The sequence below is a fragment of the Bidens hawaiensis genome, unplaced genomic scaffold, assembly GCF_021521415.1.
Source record: "Bidens hawaiensis isolate Kalapana, Puna unplaced genomic scaffold, B.hawaiensis_p1.1 tig00015062_1, whole genome shotgun sequence".
Taxonomy (NCBI): domain Eukaryota; kingdom Viridiplantae; phylum Streptophyta; class Magnoliopsida; order Asterales; family Asteraceae; genus Bidens; species Bidens hawaiensis.
The window spans coordinates 1-20,180 of NW_027492337.1; the positions used below are offsets into that span (position 1 = coordinate 1).

General features: G+C 38.4%; 1 protein-coding gene across 1 annotated transcript; it reads left to right on the forward strand.

The window, feature by feature from the left end:
• The first annotated feature begins 1,842 nt into the window (after nt 1–1,842).
• Nucleotides 1,843–12,573, forward strand: LOC143548384 (serine/threonine-protein phosphatase PP1 isozyme 9-like). Its single transcript, XM_077039570.1, has 3 exons — nt 1,843–2,023; nt 2,082–2,641; nt 12,341–12,573. The coding sequence occupies exons 1-3, from the start codon at nt 1,849–1,851 to the stop codon at nt 12,554–12,556; spliced, it is 951 nt and encodes a 316-aa protein (XP_076895685.1). The 5' UTR covers nt 1,843–1,848; the 3' UTR covers nt 12,557–12,573.
• Nucleotides 12,574–20,180: the final 7,607 nt, after the last annotated feature.

Genomic DNA, 20,180 nt, shown 5'->3' on the forward strand with positions numbered 1-20,180 from the left:
AGATAATAGTATTCTCAGACATAGTTATTCAAAAACTGATGATAAACTTACTTAACATGTGTTGTTGACAAACTCTGTTTTCTACGCATATATAGGTTGCTATTGAATTAAAGTTTGAAGTATAGACACTTAGGAAGACCTTAGGATTTAATGAAGACAATTATTATCTAAGACTTGTTTGGTTTATCTGTTTAAATTATTCATATGTATTTGGAATATTTGTGAACTGTATTTGGAAATAATTAACTTAATAAATATTGTCACAATTTTATTAATGATAGTATCTTCAAGCTGTGAGTAATCGGATCATGCCCCGACATTTCCGCCTTAGGTTGGGGTGTGACAAGACCCCCCATCATGTCATTCCCGTGACGAGACTTATGGTGTTCGGTTTTGCAGGCAGTTTGCAGGAATCTGACCTCATCAGCAATAAGTAGACTCACACTTGGGGAAATCATAGATTCGGACTATCCAGTTCGATTCTGTGCTTCTTCATTGGCGCCATCCGGTTTCTGCTAGAATTTAAGGTTTTTTGAAAGGTTTTGGAAGTTTTTTGTGATCTGAAAGATGAGTCAGAACCAACAGTTGTCGACAGTCACTCCGGCCAAAAGCTGATGGGTGGAAACCCTTGAAGACCCAGTCCTTGAAGGAGGACGAATGTTGGTGGAACCTAGCCGGAACAATCGAACTCCGGTTCTGGAAGACAAAGTCGGAGAGTTCCCCAGGTTCGAAGATGACCTCGTCGGAGTAATCGAACTCCGGTTCTGGAAGACAGAGCCGGAGAGTTCCTAAGGCTTGAAGATGTTGAACCTCGCCGGACCACTCGAACTCCGGTTCTGGAAGACAGAACCTGAGAATTCCCCAGATTCGAAGGGGACGAAACACGAGTTCGTTACCTACCCAGATCTGGGAAGGCTACACTTACTCCCGATGAGTGGTACTAGCAGGAGCAACAGAGGTTGAAAGAGGAGTATGAACGAAGGGTGAAGAGCAATCAACTGCAAGTGAGAACTTTAACCTATGACTCACCATCTCCTTCACCCCTGCCAGTTATTCGGCGGACTCAGGATCTTCCGGAGATGGAAGATGTTGCACAGTCAGCTGGCCGTTCACAAAAGAGAATTCGTGAAAGAGGTTGAATTAAGTAAGAATATAAATTAGTTGCCACCAATTCACACACAATAAATTTAGTTGTTTTTACATGTGGACCTGCCTCAAAAGATTTGTATAAACAAATGAGGATATTATCATTCAAACATATTCGTTCTCACAACTCTATGTACCAACAACCTTATACTTAACTATTTTAAATAGTAACAATTTAATTATCAAGTCTTTTAATAAGAGTAGCTCACGTTCTATTCCAATGATATTAAGGGTGATAAGTTAGACTTGAAATCTAATATTTTTAAATTCTAAACCTGACTTAAAAGATCTTTCACAATGACAACAGGTGTTTTTGGATGAGTTAAGTGAAACTTGTAAAAGAACAAAGAAGTTAGTTTCATTTTTTTTAACAAGCCGACGTCCAGACGCGTAATGGTCAATGATTTCCATAATTTGATTTTAATAATTTATTTATTATTATTATTATTATTATTATTATTATTATTATTATTATTATGTGACAAGCCATCAGGCCAGGTGATACGTTGTTTATCTATCGAGTCCACGTCTACGGAATAATCAATGAATGAAGCATTCTTGACGTACGGAATCTCATCTGCATTTCCATTATTATTATTTTTCTATATCTTAATTCCGTCGTATGTATGTATGTTAATTTAATTTAATTGTTGATCAGAGATAGAAAGAAGGAAGGAATAATAACTAGAAATAATATTATATATGGTGATGGAGAAGAAGGTGTTGGAGGATATCATCCGGAGGCTGTTGGAAGGAGAAGGCGGGAAGCAGGTGCAGCTGTCGGAGTCAGAGATTCGTAAGCTTTGCATCAACGCCAGACAAATCTTCCTTTCGCAGCCCAATCTCCTTCATATCCATGCTCCTATTAGGATTTGTGGTACGTACTGTTCTTTCCTTTTTCGAATTTTCAATCACCTTAATCTGTGATGGAATAGGTGATATACACGGACAATATCAAGATCTATTAAGACTCTTTGAATATGGCGGCTATCCTCCCTCTGCAAACTACCTCTTTCTTGGTGATTATGTTGATCGAGGCAAACACAGCTTAGAAACAATATGTTTATTACTCGCTTACAAGATAAGATATCCTGATAAGATCTTCCTCTTAAGAGGAAACCATGAAGACCCCAAAATCAACCGCGTTTATGGATTCTACGATGAATGTAAAAGGCGATTCAACGTCCGCCTTTGGAAGATTTTTACCGAATGCTTTAACTGTTTGCCTATTGCTGCATTGGTTGATGACAAGATTCTTTGCATGCACGGTGGGCTTTCCCCCGAGCTCCAAAATTTGAGTCAAATTCAGGAAATTGAAAGGCCTACTGAAATCCCCGATAACGGCCTTTTGTGTGATCTTTTGTGGTCTGATCCTACTCAGTCGACCGAGGGGTGGGCGGATAGTGATCGGGGTGTTTCCTGTACGTTTGGAGCTGATATAGTTGATGAGTTTCTTAGGAAGAATGGTTTGGATCTTATTTGCAGAGGTCATCAGGTAAATATTCTTATTTAACGTGTGTTCATTTATTTAATAAACAAACGAGTATGAACACATATCATGTTCTTGAACGTTCATTTATGTTTGTTGGTTTACATTCATTTTAATTTGTTTGCTAGTTTATGCTCGTTATGTTCTTTAGTTTACGTTTGTTCATATTTGTTTTCGTTTAAATTGTTGCGCCCATTACAATTTAGTCTGTTTCATTAAATTAAAATATCATTTATTAGTATGCAGTCTAGTTTTATTAATTTTAGGCTCGACAGATCAGTAGTCACATTTACTTTTAATTTGTGTTTGCTTATTTATATTTGTTCATCTATGTTCAAGTATATTCATTTGTTTATGTTTCTTTACTTTTAACTGTACATTTTTTATGTTGGAATACCATATGTCCGAGACACATAATTAGGTTAATGCGGCTAGCCGTGTTTGATCCAAGTCGGGTCATACCCAATAACGAGTTAGACACACACCAATTATATATTTGTTAAGATAAGATCTATAAAACAAATACAGAACACGATACATTCAGAAAATCGGGTTTCTGAATATTTACTTGAAAGTGTTAAATAAATTAATTGGTTAATTTATTTATTCAAATAATTATTATTGGAATAATTATTTAACTATGTATTCTTTTATAAAATGGTTTATAAAAGATGGGGTGTTTATATATTTTATAAAGTATAAAATAAATAAAATAAAAAAAAAAAAAAAAAAAAACATTATTGGGGCCGGTTTTAGGGTGGGCCCCACACCCCATATTTTGGTCAAATTCTTGTCATAAGGTGGAGTGTATTTTACTTATCTAAATACCTAACACCATGTGCATGTGATGGCATGTGATGATGAGAAAAAAAAATCATGATCAAAATATAAACAACTTTCAAGTAACAAAAACAAGAGACAACTCTTCCTATTTTTCTTTCAAGTTCACGGCCAAAAAGAGAAAAGGAAAGGGCTCGGGTTTTACGTGTTCAAGCTTCCTAGCATAGCTCGGTGTGTGTTGGAGGCTCGGGGTATATTCCGTTTGAGGGTTTTCCTTTGAAAGTCTAGCATTCACATCATCATCTTCTTCAACCTTCCACTAAACTCTTAAAGGGTTAAGATTGTAAGTGTTTATATGCTTTGATAGTTTAGTTATTCCCGTATCATTTGATCCTTGCTTCGGGTTTCTAGTAAATAGATTATTGGTAATCTTAATACTTGAATGAACTAGGTTGTTCATGAACATATCTTATATAAACTTGTAAGATATACATATATAAACATATGGATAGATATGTTTAGTTTGTAAATATCACGCTTCCGCCTTAATTGTGATTAGTTAAATGGTTAACTAAGCTTGTAAATTCCATAGAAACCCAACAAATGGCATCAAGAGCCGGGATACGGGAAACTAAGCTTCGGGTTCTCGGTTTTATATTTTTCCCCTAGAAAGATTTTATACAAAAAATTAACATGCATGATTTTTTTTTGTATTTAATCTTGTTATTGTTTTTGGCCTTGTTCAAAAAAAAAAAAAAAAAAAAACCGAGTATATGGGCCGAAGCCCAAATCGGGTGATTTGGGCCGAAGCCCACTTGAATATGGTTATTGGGCTAACCGGAAATAAAAGGGAAAAGGCTATATGGGCCGAAGCCCATTTTTGGTTAAATGGGCCGAGCCCATGAGTTTTTTTAATTGGGCCGAAGCCCATGTGTTGTGCACATGTGGGCCGAAGCCCATAATCTAGTTATTGGGTCAAGCCCAAATGGGTTGGGCTAGGTCCGATAAAGTCAAGGGGTTTTGGAACGGGTTCCTAAGACATAAAGGGTTATGTTTGTTAAATACTAGACCGAGCCGTAGACCAAGTGGATGTTTGTTTGTGGTTGATGTTGTGATTGTAATTAATTATTCAAGTTTCGGTTTGTAATAATTAATTAGGGGCAATTTTGTAATTTTGTAATTATTTATTCATATGGGTATGTAATAAATAGGTTATTTGTATTATCTTTATTTTATAGAAAAATGTATTAGGACATTTATTTTGTAAAATAAAGAAGATTGCAAAATTGGAAGTTTGGGCCTAATTGGGCCGGGTATGGTGATAATGGGTCTCACAAGCCCATTAAAGGGATTCAAACCCAAAAGGACCTAAGCCCACCAATTGAGCCCAAATGGAAGCTTATGGAAGCTAAGGCCCAAGTTCAAGCCCAATGGATCACAACAGGGTTGAAGAAGATGCTCGAAGCATTTGGATGCGGGATCGAGTGGGAGCTACAACATCCATGTGTCATGTGTCCCTTAGGATTGGACCTAAGACACACACTTGTTTCGGCTAACAAGTGTGGTCTATTTTAGTGGCTCGTGTCTAGTATAATTGTGTATGCTTGTTAATTAATTGATTGTTTGATTGTGTGGTTGTTAGATATTAGGATATCAACTTCGTCACATAGAATTAATTAACAAAGCATAAAACGGGTTCTAATAATTATCGGTAATTACGTGACACATAGTTTAATAAAATGGATTTATTAACTAGCCGTCTCACGCCCATAATAAAATGGCTTTATTATAAATTAGAATTTTGAAAATGGTTTCAAAATATCATGTTACTAAATGCATGTTAGAACATGATTTAAAGTTTTACAACTAGAATTATTAAAACTAAAAATCCCTTTTAAAATTAAGGATAATAAGTTAAACACCATCCTTTTGTATAACGCTTAACATATTAGTAAGCTCTTAGTGGGAAAAAGGTCACCTAACCGCGTAAGAGTAAATTAATATGTTAAGGTAATATTGGCATATAAATGGGAAAAAGGTCACCTAACCGTTTGTATGTTAATATTACAAGTTGATACAAGTAGGACGACTTAAATTAGAACCATGTGAAGAGGGTCACCCAAACATGGGGTCTAATAGGTGTTGATGGGATAAACATGCCGACACGAAATATGATTTCGAACCGGTCCCATAAACTCTAGAAGTTGCAAAAGGGTTTGCAATTGTTATGAATAACTACCTTGATAAATCGACAATGGGAAAAAGGTCACCTAACCGGAGTCGGGTTTATCGTTGGATTCTAGATTTTAATTATTAATTATATTTGGTATATATATATAAAAGGGTATTAATAATTAAAAAGGTAAAACACTAAAATGAACTTAATTAAAATTCTGCAGATGGCCGCACACGTCGACGACAACATAATCCCTAACGTCCAAAATGTCTCTCTCCGATCTATTCTCGCTAAAGACCGTCTTAACCACAATAACTTTTCGGATTGGTTCCGAAATTTAAGGATTGTTCTAAAACAAGAAAAATTATATCATGTTTTGGAAACACCTATCCCCGAAGAACCGGAAGAGGGTAGTGAGGTCGAATATATGAATTGGGTCAAACTTACGGAAGATTCCATTCAAGTGTCATGCCTCATGTTGGCGACTATGGTTCCCGAAATCCAAAAGGATTTCGAAAACCATAATGCGTACGACATGATTACTCAACTTAAGGAAATGTTCCTTAAGCAATCAAGAGTTGAAAGGTTCGAAACGGTTCGAGCCTTGCATGCATGTAGAATGGATGATAATCAACCAGTTTCAACTTATGTACTTAAGATGAAAAGTTACATTGATCGCCTCGCCAAGCTCAATTGTCCCATCTCAAAAGAGTTAGCAACGGATTTGATCCTTAACTCTTTGTCGAAAAGGTTCGACACTTTCGTATTAAATTATAACATGAACGGGTGGGACAAAACCATTGGAGAACTTCACTCAATGCTTAAAACAGCCGAGGCGAGCATGGGCAAAAGGGTTTTACCCATGTTTGCGATCAATGAAGGTAGATCCAAGAATCGATCTCAACCCAATCTTAAGGCTAAGGTAGCCAAAAGAAAGGGTCCTCCTGTGCATCTTAAGGGTAAGGGCAAATCACCGGTTATGGCAAAGAAACAAAAGGTTATGGAACCGAGGGGTCATAAGGATGATCCTTGTTTTGGTTGTGGGGAGACCGGACACTGGAAACGCAATTGCCCGGTCTACCTAAAAGAGCTAAAAGACAAGAGGAATGCGGCGCATACCTCGGGTAATGTCTTTATGATTAATGTTGAGCTAAATCTTATTTCTTCTAACACATGGGTATTGGATACCGGATGTGGAACTCATATTTGCAATTGGTTGCAGGGGTTCAAAAAGAATGAAGACTTAAAGAAGGGCGAAGTGAATCTTTTCATGGGCAACGGTGCAAGGGTGCACGTGGTCGCTAGAGGAGACTTCACTTTATCGCTTCCAAGTGGTTTGGAAGTTGTTTTGAGAAATGTTTTGTATGCTCCTAGTTTGACTAGGAACATTATTTCTGTGCACCTTCTTAGACAATGTAATTTTGATTTTAAATTTGTAAGATCAGAAATGCATGTATCATCTAATGGTATCTTTTATTTTAAAGCTGTACCAAACAACGGTATTTATGAATTGGTTCATGATAATACCTTAAATAGCTCATTATATCAAACCTCTACTAAAAGACTCAAAAAGGATTTGAGTGATTCCTACATTTGGCATTGTCGCCTTGGACACATAAACAAGAATCGTATAAATACTCTCCAAAAGAAAGGTCTTTTGAAAACAAACGAGTTAGGTTCGTTTGATGAGTGTGAATCTTGTATTCAAGGCAAGATGACCAAAGAGCCTTTCAAAGGTACAAATGAAAGAGCTAAGGATTTGTTAGGTATCATACATACGGATGTATGCGGACCTTTCAAGCCAACTAGTAGGAATAGTGAAAGGTACTTCATTACCTTTACCGACGATTTTAGTCGATATGGGTATGTTTATCTAATGAAACACAAACATGAAGCCTTTGAAATGTTCAAAGAATTTCAAAATGAAGTACAAAATCAGCTCGACCGAACAATCAAGGTACTCCGCTCCGATAGAGGAGGCGAATACCTAAGTGAAGCTTTTCAAAGTCATCTTAGAGATTGTGGAATTATTTCACAGCTCACTCCTCCTGGAACTCCTCAACATAACGGAGTATCCGAGAGGAGGAATCGAACACTGTTGGACATGGTTCGATCAATGATGGCACGAAGCTCACTACCGCCATCATTTTGGGGATATGCGCTACTCACAGCGGCTCGTATTTTGAATATGGCCCCGACCAAAAAGGTGGATCGAATACCCTATGAAGTGTGGCATGGAAAGGTTCCATCCTTTTCATATTTAAGGGTATGGGGATGCATAGTTTATGTTAAACGTGACACCCCAAATAAGCTTGAGGCTCGATCCATCAGGTGTATCTTCATAGGATACCCAAAGGATGATATAGGATATATATTCTATGATCCTAGTGAACAAAAGGTGTTTGTTTCACGCAAAGGATACTTCTTAGAAACTAGGTTCCTTATGGAAGGACCTAGTGAAAGGAGAGTGGAACTTGAAGAGGTTCAAGAATCACTGGATGATACACAATTGGTCGATACTAGCTTTCAACACGAGGATGTTGAAGATGATCAAATGGTTGATCATACACACGTTGCTCGCAGATCTAATAGGATTAGTCGACCTCCCAAGAAATACGGATTTCTTGTGGATGATTGCTACTTGGTCGATTCGGATGAACCGATCTCCTACAAAGATGCTATGTCACAACCTGATTGTGACAAATGGCTTGAAGCCATGAGCGCCGAGATGCAATCCATGCACGATAACCAAGTTTGGGAATTGGTTGATCGTCCACTTAACTCCAAACTGGTTGGATGTAAGTGGGTTTTCAAAAGGAAGACTGATATGCATGGAAATTTAGATACTTACAAAGCACGACTTGTAGCAAAAGGTTTCACGCAAACTCAAGGGATTGATTATGATGAAACCTTCTCGCCGGTCGCGATGCTTAAGTCGATTAGGATATTATTTGCCATTGCAGCTCATTTTGATTATGAGATATGGCAAATGGATGTCAAGACCGCTTTTCTAAATGGATATCTTGAGGAAGATGTCCATATGGTTCAGCCTGAAGGCTTTGTCGATCCATCTAATCCTGATAAAGTTTGTAAGTTAAAGAAATCAATCTACGGGTTGAAACAAGCATCACGGATGTGGAATCATCGTTTTAATGAAGAAATCAAAGCGTTTGGTTTCGTCCAAAACGGTGATGAGGCGTGTGTGTATAAATGGGCTAGTGGGAGTATAATCATTTTCCTTATTTTGTATGTCGATGATATACTTTTATTTGGAAATGATATACCAAGTATGGAAAACGTTAAAGCGTGGTTAAGTAGTCGTTTCTCAATTAAGGATCTTGGAGAAGCGACATATATCTTGGGAATAAAGGTCTATAGGGATAGACAAAGGAAATTGATCGGACTCAATCAAAGTGCGTACATTGATAAAATCCTGAAAAGGTTCAGGATGGAAAACTCTAAGAAAGGTTTGGTACCTATTCCTAGAGGAACCGTGTTGAGCTCATCCCAAAGTCCTAGCTCTAAGGAAGAGCAAGATAGGATGAAGCATGTTCCTTATGCTTCGGCAATAGGATCAATTATGTATGCAATGATGTGCACTAGACCGGACGTCTCGTATGCTTTAAGCATAACGAGTAGATACCAGCACAACCCAGGTGACAGTCATTGGATGGCTGTCAAGAATATATTAAAATACCTTAGAAGGACTAAGGATATGTTTTTAATATATGGGTCTGGTGAGGAGGAACTCGTCGTAAAGGGTTACGTGGATGCGAGTTTCCAAACTGACCGAGATGATTCTCGGTCACAGTCGGGATATGTCTTCATTTTGAATGGAGGCGCTGTCTCTTGGAAGAGTTCGAAGCAGGATGTTGTCGCGTTATCCACTACAGAATCTGAGTACATCGCCGCTTCAATGGCAGCCCAAGAGGCTGCATGGATGAAAAAGTTCATCATGGATCTAGGGATTATCTCTTCCATTCAGGAGCCCCTAGAGATATTCTGTGACAATGAGGGTGCTATTGCACAGATCAAGGAGCCTCGTGCTCATCAGAAAACGAGGCACATTGAGCGCAGATTCAACTACATAAGGGATGAAGTTGAAAAGAGAAAGATATGTATTCATAAAGTTCATACCGATCAAAATATTGCGGACCCACTCACGAAGCTCCTCGATAGGCCAAAACATGAGGGTCATGTTTGTGCATTAGGACTTCGGTATTCTAGTGAGTGGATTTAATCTGTATTTAGTGTTTGTATAAGAACGAATGTAATGGGTATCTCATGAAATTAATTATGTTTTAATTATTCAATGAGTTATGTTCTATATTTGCATGTTTAATCCATGAATGACTTATGTTGTTCTAAACGTCCGTAGTCGATCATGCTTGTGGGAACAAGTATGAAGGTAAGACTATTATGAACCCGGATTGGTTGATATTCATGTGATGAATATAAGGCATAGGTTTGCCACCAAGGTTCATAGATATTTGTGGGATACAAATATTGGACATGATCCGCTCTCAAGGATCACTGCATGGAGTTAGTGCAACTGATCATAAGTAATCCTTGAGTAAAGGCGAGTATCATTGTGTCCTTTGACCTGAGATGCATATTGGATCTGGTTTTTCATCAAGTCTGATAACTTGACTCTCTTCTTTGTTTTTCGGTAACACGATGACGTAAAAGAAAGAGCTCAGATATCATACGAGATGTCAACAAGGATGTATGCAGTCAAGATGGGATTTGTTCCTCTTATGTGTTGAGAGTTTAGATGTCTAAGGCCTGTTAAGTTAAATCATTGAGAGAATGATCACTCTGTGTCTCTTCGATTTAACAGGACATCTAGTAACAAAGGGATGTAATGATAAGACTTACCTATATCATATCAAGTATGGACTTGAAGGGGATGATGTTATTGAATGGCACTTAGTCAAACACACTAGGGGTGGTGACCTGTTGTTAGGCGGTATTCACCATTAGCATTAACTTCTTATGAGTCACGTGCAAGTGGGAGATTGTTGGAATACCATATGCCCGAGACACATAATTAGGTTAATGCGGCTAGCCGTGTTTGATCCAAGTCGGGTCATACCCAATAACGAGTTAGACACACACCAATTATATATTTGTTAAGATAAGATCTATAAAACAAATACAGAACACGATACATTCAGAAAATCGGGTTTCTGAATATTTACTTGAAAGTGTTAAATAAATTAATTGGTTAATTTATTTATTCAAATAATTATTATTGGAATAATTATTTAACTATGTATTCTTTTATAAAATGGTTTATAAAAGATGGGGTGTTTATATATTTTATAAAGTATAAAATAAATAAAATAAAAAAAAAAAAAAAAAAAAAACATTATTGGGGCCGGTTTTAGGGTGGGCCCCACACCCCATATTTTGGTCAAATTCTTGTCATAAGGTGGAGTGTATTTTACTTATCTAAATACCTAACACCATGTGCATGTGATGGCATGTGATGATGAGAAAAAAAAATCATGATCAAAATATAAACAACTTTCAAGTAACAAAAACAAGAGACAACTCTTCCTATTTTTCTTTCAAGTTCACGGCCAAAAAGAGAAAAGGAAAGGGCTCGGGTTTTACGTGTTCAAGCTTCCTAGCATAGCTCGGTGTGTGTTGGAGGCTCGGGGTATATTCCGTTTGAGGGTTTTCCTTTGAAAGTCTAGCATTCACATCATCATCTTCTTCAACCTTCCACTAAACTCTTAAAGGGTTAAGATTGTAAGTGTTTATATGCTTTGATAGTTTAGTTATTCCCGTATCATTTGATCCTTGCTTCGGGTTTCTAGTAAATAGATTATTGGTAATCTTAATACTTGAATGAACTAGGTTGTTCATGAACATATCTTATATAAACTTGTAAGATATACATATATAAACATATGGATAGATATGTTTAGTTTGTAAATATCACGCTTCCGCCTTAATTGTGATTAGTTAAATGGTTAACTAAGCTTGTAAATTCCATAGAAACCCAACATTTTATACTATTAACGAATGACATGAAGACGTTTATTTTCTTAACGAACAAGGAAACTTTGTTTGTCTAATTGTTCGTGTCCGATCGTTTGTTTGTTAAAGTTAAACGAAAAATCCTGAACAGTTAAACGTGCAGGGATTTCTAGTTCATGTTCGTTTATTAAGAAAATGAACGCGTTCGTTTATGGTTGACGGCTCATTCATTAATAATATAAATGAACTGTTGATGAATGTAAACGAACAAGCATAACTGAGCTAAAACCAATTAAAGATAAATGTTAACAACAATGTCCTTGGGTCTAAAAAGTTAATAGAACAAGACTAAATTGCATCAAGCTTAAAAACTTTAAATGAATATATTAACGATTAAAAATAAATGAACAAATACAGTTGAAATTAAGTGAATGAACCTTAACGATGCAAATTTTTTGTTCATGCTCGTTTGTTTATTCAAGCTTTGTTTTTAGTAGGATCGGTTTTGCTATTCAAAAGGGGGTTGCGGTGCAGCTTTCATCCGTTTACCTGCCACTTTATTGTAATTGTTTGGATAGTAAATAATATGACTTTTTTTTAATTATATAAACGAACTTTCCGCCGAAACGCTCCGTTTGTTTACAAGCCTATTGATTTTGGTTATTTTCCGGAACAAGATTTTGGTTATTTGATATTATCATGTAAATATGTAATCATTTTTATAAGGAAACAAAAATGAAGTATGCTGTTTATAATTGCAGGTAGTAGAAGATGGCTATGAATTTTTTGCCCAAAGAAGACTTGTTACAATATTTTCAGCTCCAAACTATGGTGGAGAGTTTGATAACGCGGGTGCATTGTTGAGTGTTGATGAATCGTTAATGTGTTCGTTTGAGATCTTGAAACCACTAGATAATTTGCAAAAACCAGGCACTTCTAAGGGCCCTCTTAAAAAGGTAAACTCGGTCATTTTCTGAACTCGTTTTTCCTTGTTTTTTTTTGTAGCGGGTCTAATTAAATTTCCAACTTATTCTTTTATGTTATGTTGCTTTTTCAACAGCCATCGATAACGTGAACCGCGTGATGGAGTTTGTGCTTGTTAGAATAAGTTTGTTTGGGAATTGTTGGATCCTAAAGAAGGGTTACATCTTGGGTTCATGTTTAGGAGGATCCTCGACTCGTACGTCATCAATCTTGGTATCTAAGTTAAAGTATCTTGTGTGGAGAAACTGAGATTTTCTGGTCTAGTTGTAATCAAATACCCCCTTTTAATTTAGGTTTTGGTATCTAAGTTAAAGTACCTTGTGAGTAGATGAGATCGGTTATGGTTTTCGGTTTTTTATTTTCTTTTTTTTCTTTATTTGGAGTTGGCATATGGCCTCTTGAGATCAGGATGTTTGATTTTTTCAGTTGGTTTAAATTTGATGATCTATTGGCTTGAATTCCATCTGCTTGAAGGATTCTATTTTATGTATGTTCTTTTAGAGGAATGTCGAGGTGTACGGTATAGCTAGGAGCCTAGCTAAGCCCGAGCTTTTAACTTAAGAGAGCTTGAGCTGGCTCGTTTAAAGCTATAGAAGTTCAAGTTTCATTCTTTTAATACCAAATGCCTTGCACATGTTAATACCAAGTACGGTATATCTGCTCTCTCGTTTTTCAAGACTTTCACGTCTCGGAGCACTTGGGCGAAAATTGTTACGAACTTACAAAATATAAAAACTACAAATGAAATGGCTAGTAAGACCGGGTAGTTAGGATTAAGGTTGTGATATGTTTGGATCAAGGTTAAGTGATGTGAAGACTTACGATTGTGTGGCTTATTAAACCTCATACAATGAATGAGCTTAAGCCTAAGCTTAACATATGAAGCTTAATTTAGAATGGGTCTAAATGAGCTAGCATCATCCACACGACAGTTTATGTTACCACCTCTATATGCTGTCCCTAACTAGATAGTTAAAAACACAATGGTTGCTAAGAAGCAAAGGAGTCGCACGATCACCTTGGCATAAGGCGCAGAAAAAAATGTGTAGAAAATTATACTACCATAACGAAAACTTATAATATATTTGGAACTAGTGTTTACCGGCGCGTTGCGTCAGGCAAACTCGGACGGTGGTAAAACTCGAGTGTTGTCAATCCCGGGCGTTGAATTTGTAAGTCGACGCGAATTCAGTTGATTTCCGTTACGTGCATTATGGGCGTAACGTCGGTCGGTAAAACTCGGTCTTTGTAAAATTTGGGTGCGAGACGGCGAGTCTAAACAAATTTGGTCGGTTTCCGTCATGTTCATTACGTTACCATAACTAAAACATAAAAATAAAAAAAGCTATACACAACACACCAAATTGAATTTAGCCAAAAAAAAAAAGACACTAATAAACAATAAAAACCATATCGCATTGCAAAGATTTGAACTTGGGTGGCAAAACACATTAGACATTAGAACATTCCCACACAACCAACATGCTAGAAGTCAAGTTGTTTTTTAGGTGGAAACTATCCTTGTAAAGAAATAAAAACTTCTTCTTATATATTTCTCTCTAGTCTCTCTCTACTTTCTCTCTCTAAAACCCCTTTTGAGTCTTTTCTTCTTTTATTTTCCGGTGGGTTGTTTGAGGGTCCTCTCAAGTCTAGAAGGCCTAGTTACTTGAGGTTCAGAAGATTTTCAAGCCGAGGCTCGCCTTGTGTCTTGAGGTTCTCACTGGTCGTTCAGAAGATCAGCCATACACTCCCCCCATTTATGGTATCAGAGCCATAACCAGGCTCCTGTTCCGCCTTCTCGGATCTTTTAAGTATGCTTTGTGACTGCCGAATTTGATCGGATCTCTCACATCAGAACAACTGATCTTGTTAGGACTCGAACAGTCTGATACGACGTGTAAACACTTCCCCTGAGTCGGTAGACAATTTGTTCGTGAGTGGTAAGACGACGTTAAAGAAGAGAAGAGTCGCTGTAAGTCTCTAGTTGGTATGAATTTGGAAAACCCAGAAGGTGTTAGATCACTTTAAAACTCAGATATGAACCACGAGTCTAGTCCGTCCCGTTCCATGTCCAGTCTATCCCGTTCTATGTCCGGTCGTCAGTCGTTAGCGTCTAGAATTGATCAGCTATATGAATTTTCATATCTGTCTGATGATTCTAAAATCCTTATTACTAGTATGCCCTTAGTTAATCCCTATAATGTCTTTTCTAAACCCCAAAATTCTCTTACAAAAAGAGTCAAAAAAATAATTAGTCCAAATCCCAACCCAGGTGTCAAGGAGTATGTTCAAACTTCCAAGTTTGATTCTCATCAGCTTCCAGCCACGACCTCCGAACACCTAGTCACCTTATCCCTCCCTTCAGATCTTCCAAGGATCTGCCAAGCACAAGGCTTCACCCACATCCAATTCGGTGCGATCAGGTTAGCCCTGACCTTCCACGGTAGAAAAGGTCTACCAACGTTCACTCGGATCGCCTTGGTCGATTCCAGGTTTGTAGAATACCAATACGCCTGTATTGGTACCATTCAGACCACGTTGAACGCCGGCACTGTGTTTGTCACCTTCTACCCAAACTTCAACATGCCGCTCAATGATCCATCACTGTTAACAGCCTTAAAGGCCTAGATCTATATTGGAGGTGCCCAACAGGTTAACACCTTTCAAGCAACCTTCCATTACCAGATGGTGTATAGGGTCCAAAATCATTCTTTGGACATCATGGCTCCCAGGCATGATAATTCAGGTGACGCGCTATTCATCGACATCGATTCTAACGCCGTCCCAACCTGCACATATGTTCCTAAGCAGCTATCCAGAGAAGAGCTTCTCAAGCTTCTTCTAGAAAAATGGATAACTAATTATGAATAGATCCATCAGGCTCCAGTTCAGACAACGACTGCCCCAGATTTCACCTGACACCATGGTCTGGTTGAAGTCAAGTTCAAGAAAGAAGACAAATGAAATGTCTTCTCAACCATGTATATGATGCAGCCTGTTAGAACAGAACATTTCCCATATGACGTATGCAACTGTCAGTCATGCTTAGATGAAGCAGACATGGCTCAATATGATGAAGACGTTCCTAGAAGGAAGAAAGGATCCCGAAGGTCTCTACAAAAGAGATACGAAGCAGGAGATCCAGCCGTAAGCCTTCTCGGTGAACCATCGGGCAAGTTTGACTACTATGTCCTTCATGGTGACTCACCGTCACAGTCACAGCCTGTACCGGCTAAACCTTCATCACCCAAAACCTCTTCTAAGCCGAAGGGAATGTTTGTCATCACACCCATCGCATCCACCTTGTCCCCAGACCACCAGACTGAGTTCCCAGCTCTGACTTCGTTTGAAGATCCTGTCCAAAAAACCAAACATAACTGGAAAGTACAGCCTTACCGCACTATGAACCCCATAGGCTCCTCAAGTCAGATTACTGCTGCTGAAGCCACACTCGATTGGCAAAGCAAGAATGCTGTTGCCCAAAACAATATTCTCAAAACCATCCTAGCCCAGCAGAACAGGTTTAGTTAATCACAAGAAGGCTTGGTAAGCAGACTACAAAGCCTTGAGTATCATCTATGAAGTTCGTACCAAGATACTTAAACTCTATAACGAGTTACTCCAACTAGTCCAGGTAAGACCTAGCTCACAGTCGCCAAGCAGCCTAGTTCAAAAGGTGGCTGAAATGAAGTTCCTTAAAGCACAGCTTGTGGATCTTGAAAGACAACACAAGCAGCATAGAACTTCAACCATGGTTGATGATCCATGGAGGCTACCGAGTGCCCCGTTTGTCAGAACAGCTTTTGACTTGCAACCTTTACCGGTTCACTCGTTCTCACAAACGTCACCATAAATGAATCTCTGGTCAAATGAGAAAGCCCAGATCAGAGCAAGAAAATCGTCCTATAACCGCAGTGCTTCATCAAGGAGCACAGAACAGAAGACGTCCACAAGTGGTACTAAGAAAGATAAGCAGGTCAGAGATGATAACATGATGATGGCATATCCTGAAGCACCACCGTTCAGGAATGAGAATTCTCGGGCTATGGTCCAAAATAACCGACAAACATTTCCGGTTAATGCTCCAAGTATCAATTATTCTGATGAAGAATCACGCGTTAGTTCTGAAGAAAGATTAGAATTCTCTGGAAACATAACTCCAAACTATGAATTCGAACACTCATTCATGACACAACCAGAACCAACGGAGAGAAACAACTTTGATTTTGATATCGAAGACGCAGCCTCTCGGACGAAACCACAAACCAACAAAACTGTGTATCCCAACACAGACTCCAAGCAACTTTTCACTTTTGATGACATCCCGCCATCACAGTGGCGAGAAAGATACGTAGAAATGCTGACATGGTGCTCTGCTGAACTACAATACTACAACATCTATATGGTCATCAAACGTTTCCTGACATGATGTCAAGGGAGACTTCGGGACTGGTTCCTAAGCCTTGGTGAATATCGACAAATTCAGATTCAACAATGCCAAGCACCTGAAGACTTTATGCACATAATTCATAATGAGTTTCTAGGTAATCGAGTGGAATTTACAGTTAAAGCACGAGAAGAGTTCCTGAAGATGAAGTGTTTTTCATTCCAACCAAAAGACCTAGAGAAACATTTGAAAGAGCTTGTATAGATCTAGATATTGATAACAACGATACACATGTTGATTCTTATACGATTAGGCTTGCATACGTTATGTGTGTGTAGTGTGTATGTTGAGTGAACAATTCGGCAGAGTAACGAGAGAGAAAATGGCAAAATATCAGAACTGTTACATTAATGATAAGTTACAGGGTATTTATAGGGGATGACCACATTCGTTAAATTAACACTTAACGAATGTGTCATTCGTTACAGATACTTTAACGAATAAACATACTTATTCGTTATACTTTAAATGATAGCGAATGGCCCTCATTCGTTAAACTTGGTTAACGAATGAGCTTACAATTAGACGAATGTGTTACATTCGTTACGGGGTAACGAATGTAATTTACATTAGAGCGAATGGCCCATTTAGCCATATTTACATTAAGACCCCTATACTTTAGACTTATTACATTAATGTCCTGATAAAGATCGAGACGTACAAAACATGTATCAACAAACTCCCCCTAATCTCGAGCTCTTTATCTACTTTAACACTAGAACATCTTCGTCTTCCAGTCAACGCAGCTATGAATCTTGTATGCATAATAGACTCTAACAACCTTCTGAAACTGCATAGCAAGTTCATAATCTCTTACATTAGCAAATCTTATCTGACTTGTAAATAACGCATCGTTGTCAGACTCAGATAGGTTGACTAGCCACATCGGATCAATAACACGTATTGTCTTCGTGTTAGAACCGTAACCATAAACAATCACCGCTTCACCTGTAATATTGTCGTAGTACCAATAATTGAACGAGGTGAAAAGACTCTGAGGAAATATCTTCATGGGAACCCTCTTCATAGTCTTCGGCGGCTTGACTTGTAAAATTAACTTCCTCCAGCCAGTGCGAGTATCAATCTCATCAATGTACTTATGAGTTAGCACCTGAGGCTTGAAGAACTTGAAACCAAGCTGGGTTTCATGTAATAACTGCTTATAGAACCAACTAGCCCATTTATCGTCCCCACGATTCACAAACAGTCAATTGGCTAGGGTTCTCACATCCCATCTGGGCATAGATAAGATATCGTGTGGGCGTTTGACATAATAAATATCATGCTCCCACTTCACGATATATACCTTAAGCTCAGAATCATACTGCCATGCTACCATGTCACCTCTCACATCTTTAGCTGGCTTGTACTTCTTCATTTGGTATGCCGATGTTCGATCCCTTGCTAATTTGACTTCCTCTTGTTCATGATAACGAAAGGTCTCGATCATCTTGTTCATCTTCTTTACGTTATGCTCGAACATACCATCCAAAGCACGTTTGCGCTTTTTCTCTGTTGTCGATACGTGACTGGTCTTTGCAGCTTTATTCCACTTCTCTTTTTCTTCTTGTAACCGACGTTCTTCTGCATCAAAGTGCTCAGTAGTGAAAAACGGAATACCTGAATCAGTGTTGTTGTCAGTGTAAAACTTAGGATATTCTTTAGCTGTAACATCTTCCACTTCCACTTCTTCAAAATCAGGTACATTCCCGTGAGGAATACCTGTATCAGTACTATCTTCCATCTCCACATCCACGTTCTTACCCAATTCCTCAATCTCATCATCATTTAGATCCAGAAGTAAGGCAATTTGTTCTTTCGTTAAAGAATGATCAACAAATTCTCCTTTTTCAATCTCATCAGCATTCACCATACTGTATACAATCCCATCCATTCCTACAAACAGAAGCATGTTAGCCGGAATAAAATCTATTGGCTTGGCTCTCGTGTAATCTTTATATGGAACAATCTGTAGATTACTAGCTTCAGACCCACCACCAACACTCGCATCAATCTTATTACCCGCCGACGGTGTGGAACTTCCGCCCGGTTGCTGATCTACCCCCTGCACCATCCTGATTGTCTTCATTATTCTTCAACTTCTTTAATTCATCTTCTTTGCATGTCAGTTGAAGAATAATTTCATCCTGCTTATCTAATCTCTCCCCCTGAGCAGCAATCAGGGCTCGAAGTTCCCTATTATCACGTTGAGCCGACAGAAGATGCCTCAGCAAATTCCGTTGTGCTAGCTCATTTGCAGCTCTGTCTGCTTGCATTTGAGTGTGCTGTAAATGCAATAGATTCATCATGTGAAACCATTGAGCTTGAGGAGCCATGAGATAGAAATTTGGATGCACCAGTTGCATAGGACCCTGAGGACGACTGAATGACATAAAAGAGTGTGCAGGCCTCGGCAACGGTGTTGGAGTAACAGGAGTAGTTGGCTGTGGTGTAGGCATCTGTGCCAATACAGTATGTAATATGTCTCCAAAATGAGGATCAGGCCTCACAGTAGTAGCCAAAGTCAGAGTTGGAGGCATTGGAGACGTAGGCATCTGCACAGGCGTTAGAGAACGAGGAAAATCTGTCATTGTAGTAGGAGTAGGAGATCGTGGAATCTGTGGAACTGGAACTAGAGAAGCAGTAGAAGAAATAATAGGAGTAGAAGGCACAAACGGCTGACTCGGTATCTCAATACCCGAACCCTTTCTAACTCGTTGTTTCTTGGGTTTCTCCCCCTGTTCTGTCATCGGTTCTTTACCTTTACGCTTACGCTTCTATTCATAACTTAACTCGGCTTGTGGTCCTGGACCACCATCACCACCATCATCTCCACCATCACCACCATAACCACCTTCACGTTCTGAATCGGAATCGTCATGAGCCCAACGATCATTAGGTGGCACGACATAATCAATATTCGCTAGATGACCAATCAAACGTTTAAACTTTGGTCGATCTGCCAACTCTGACCTCTGTACGATCTCAAACGTCGCATCGTCTCATCATTCATATGATCGAGCTTCATCACGTCTACTTGATCTTTTTCCAAGTCAGGCACCAGATCATTTATCATCATTTGTAAAAATTTGGGATACATTAAGAACTTATGTCTGCTAGTGATGTTTTCTTTCAAATGATAATAAACCAATTCTGAGAAATTGAATGGT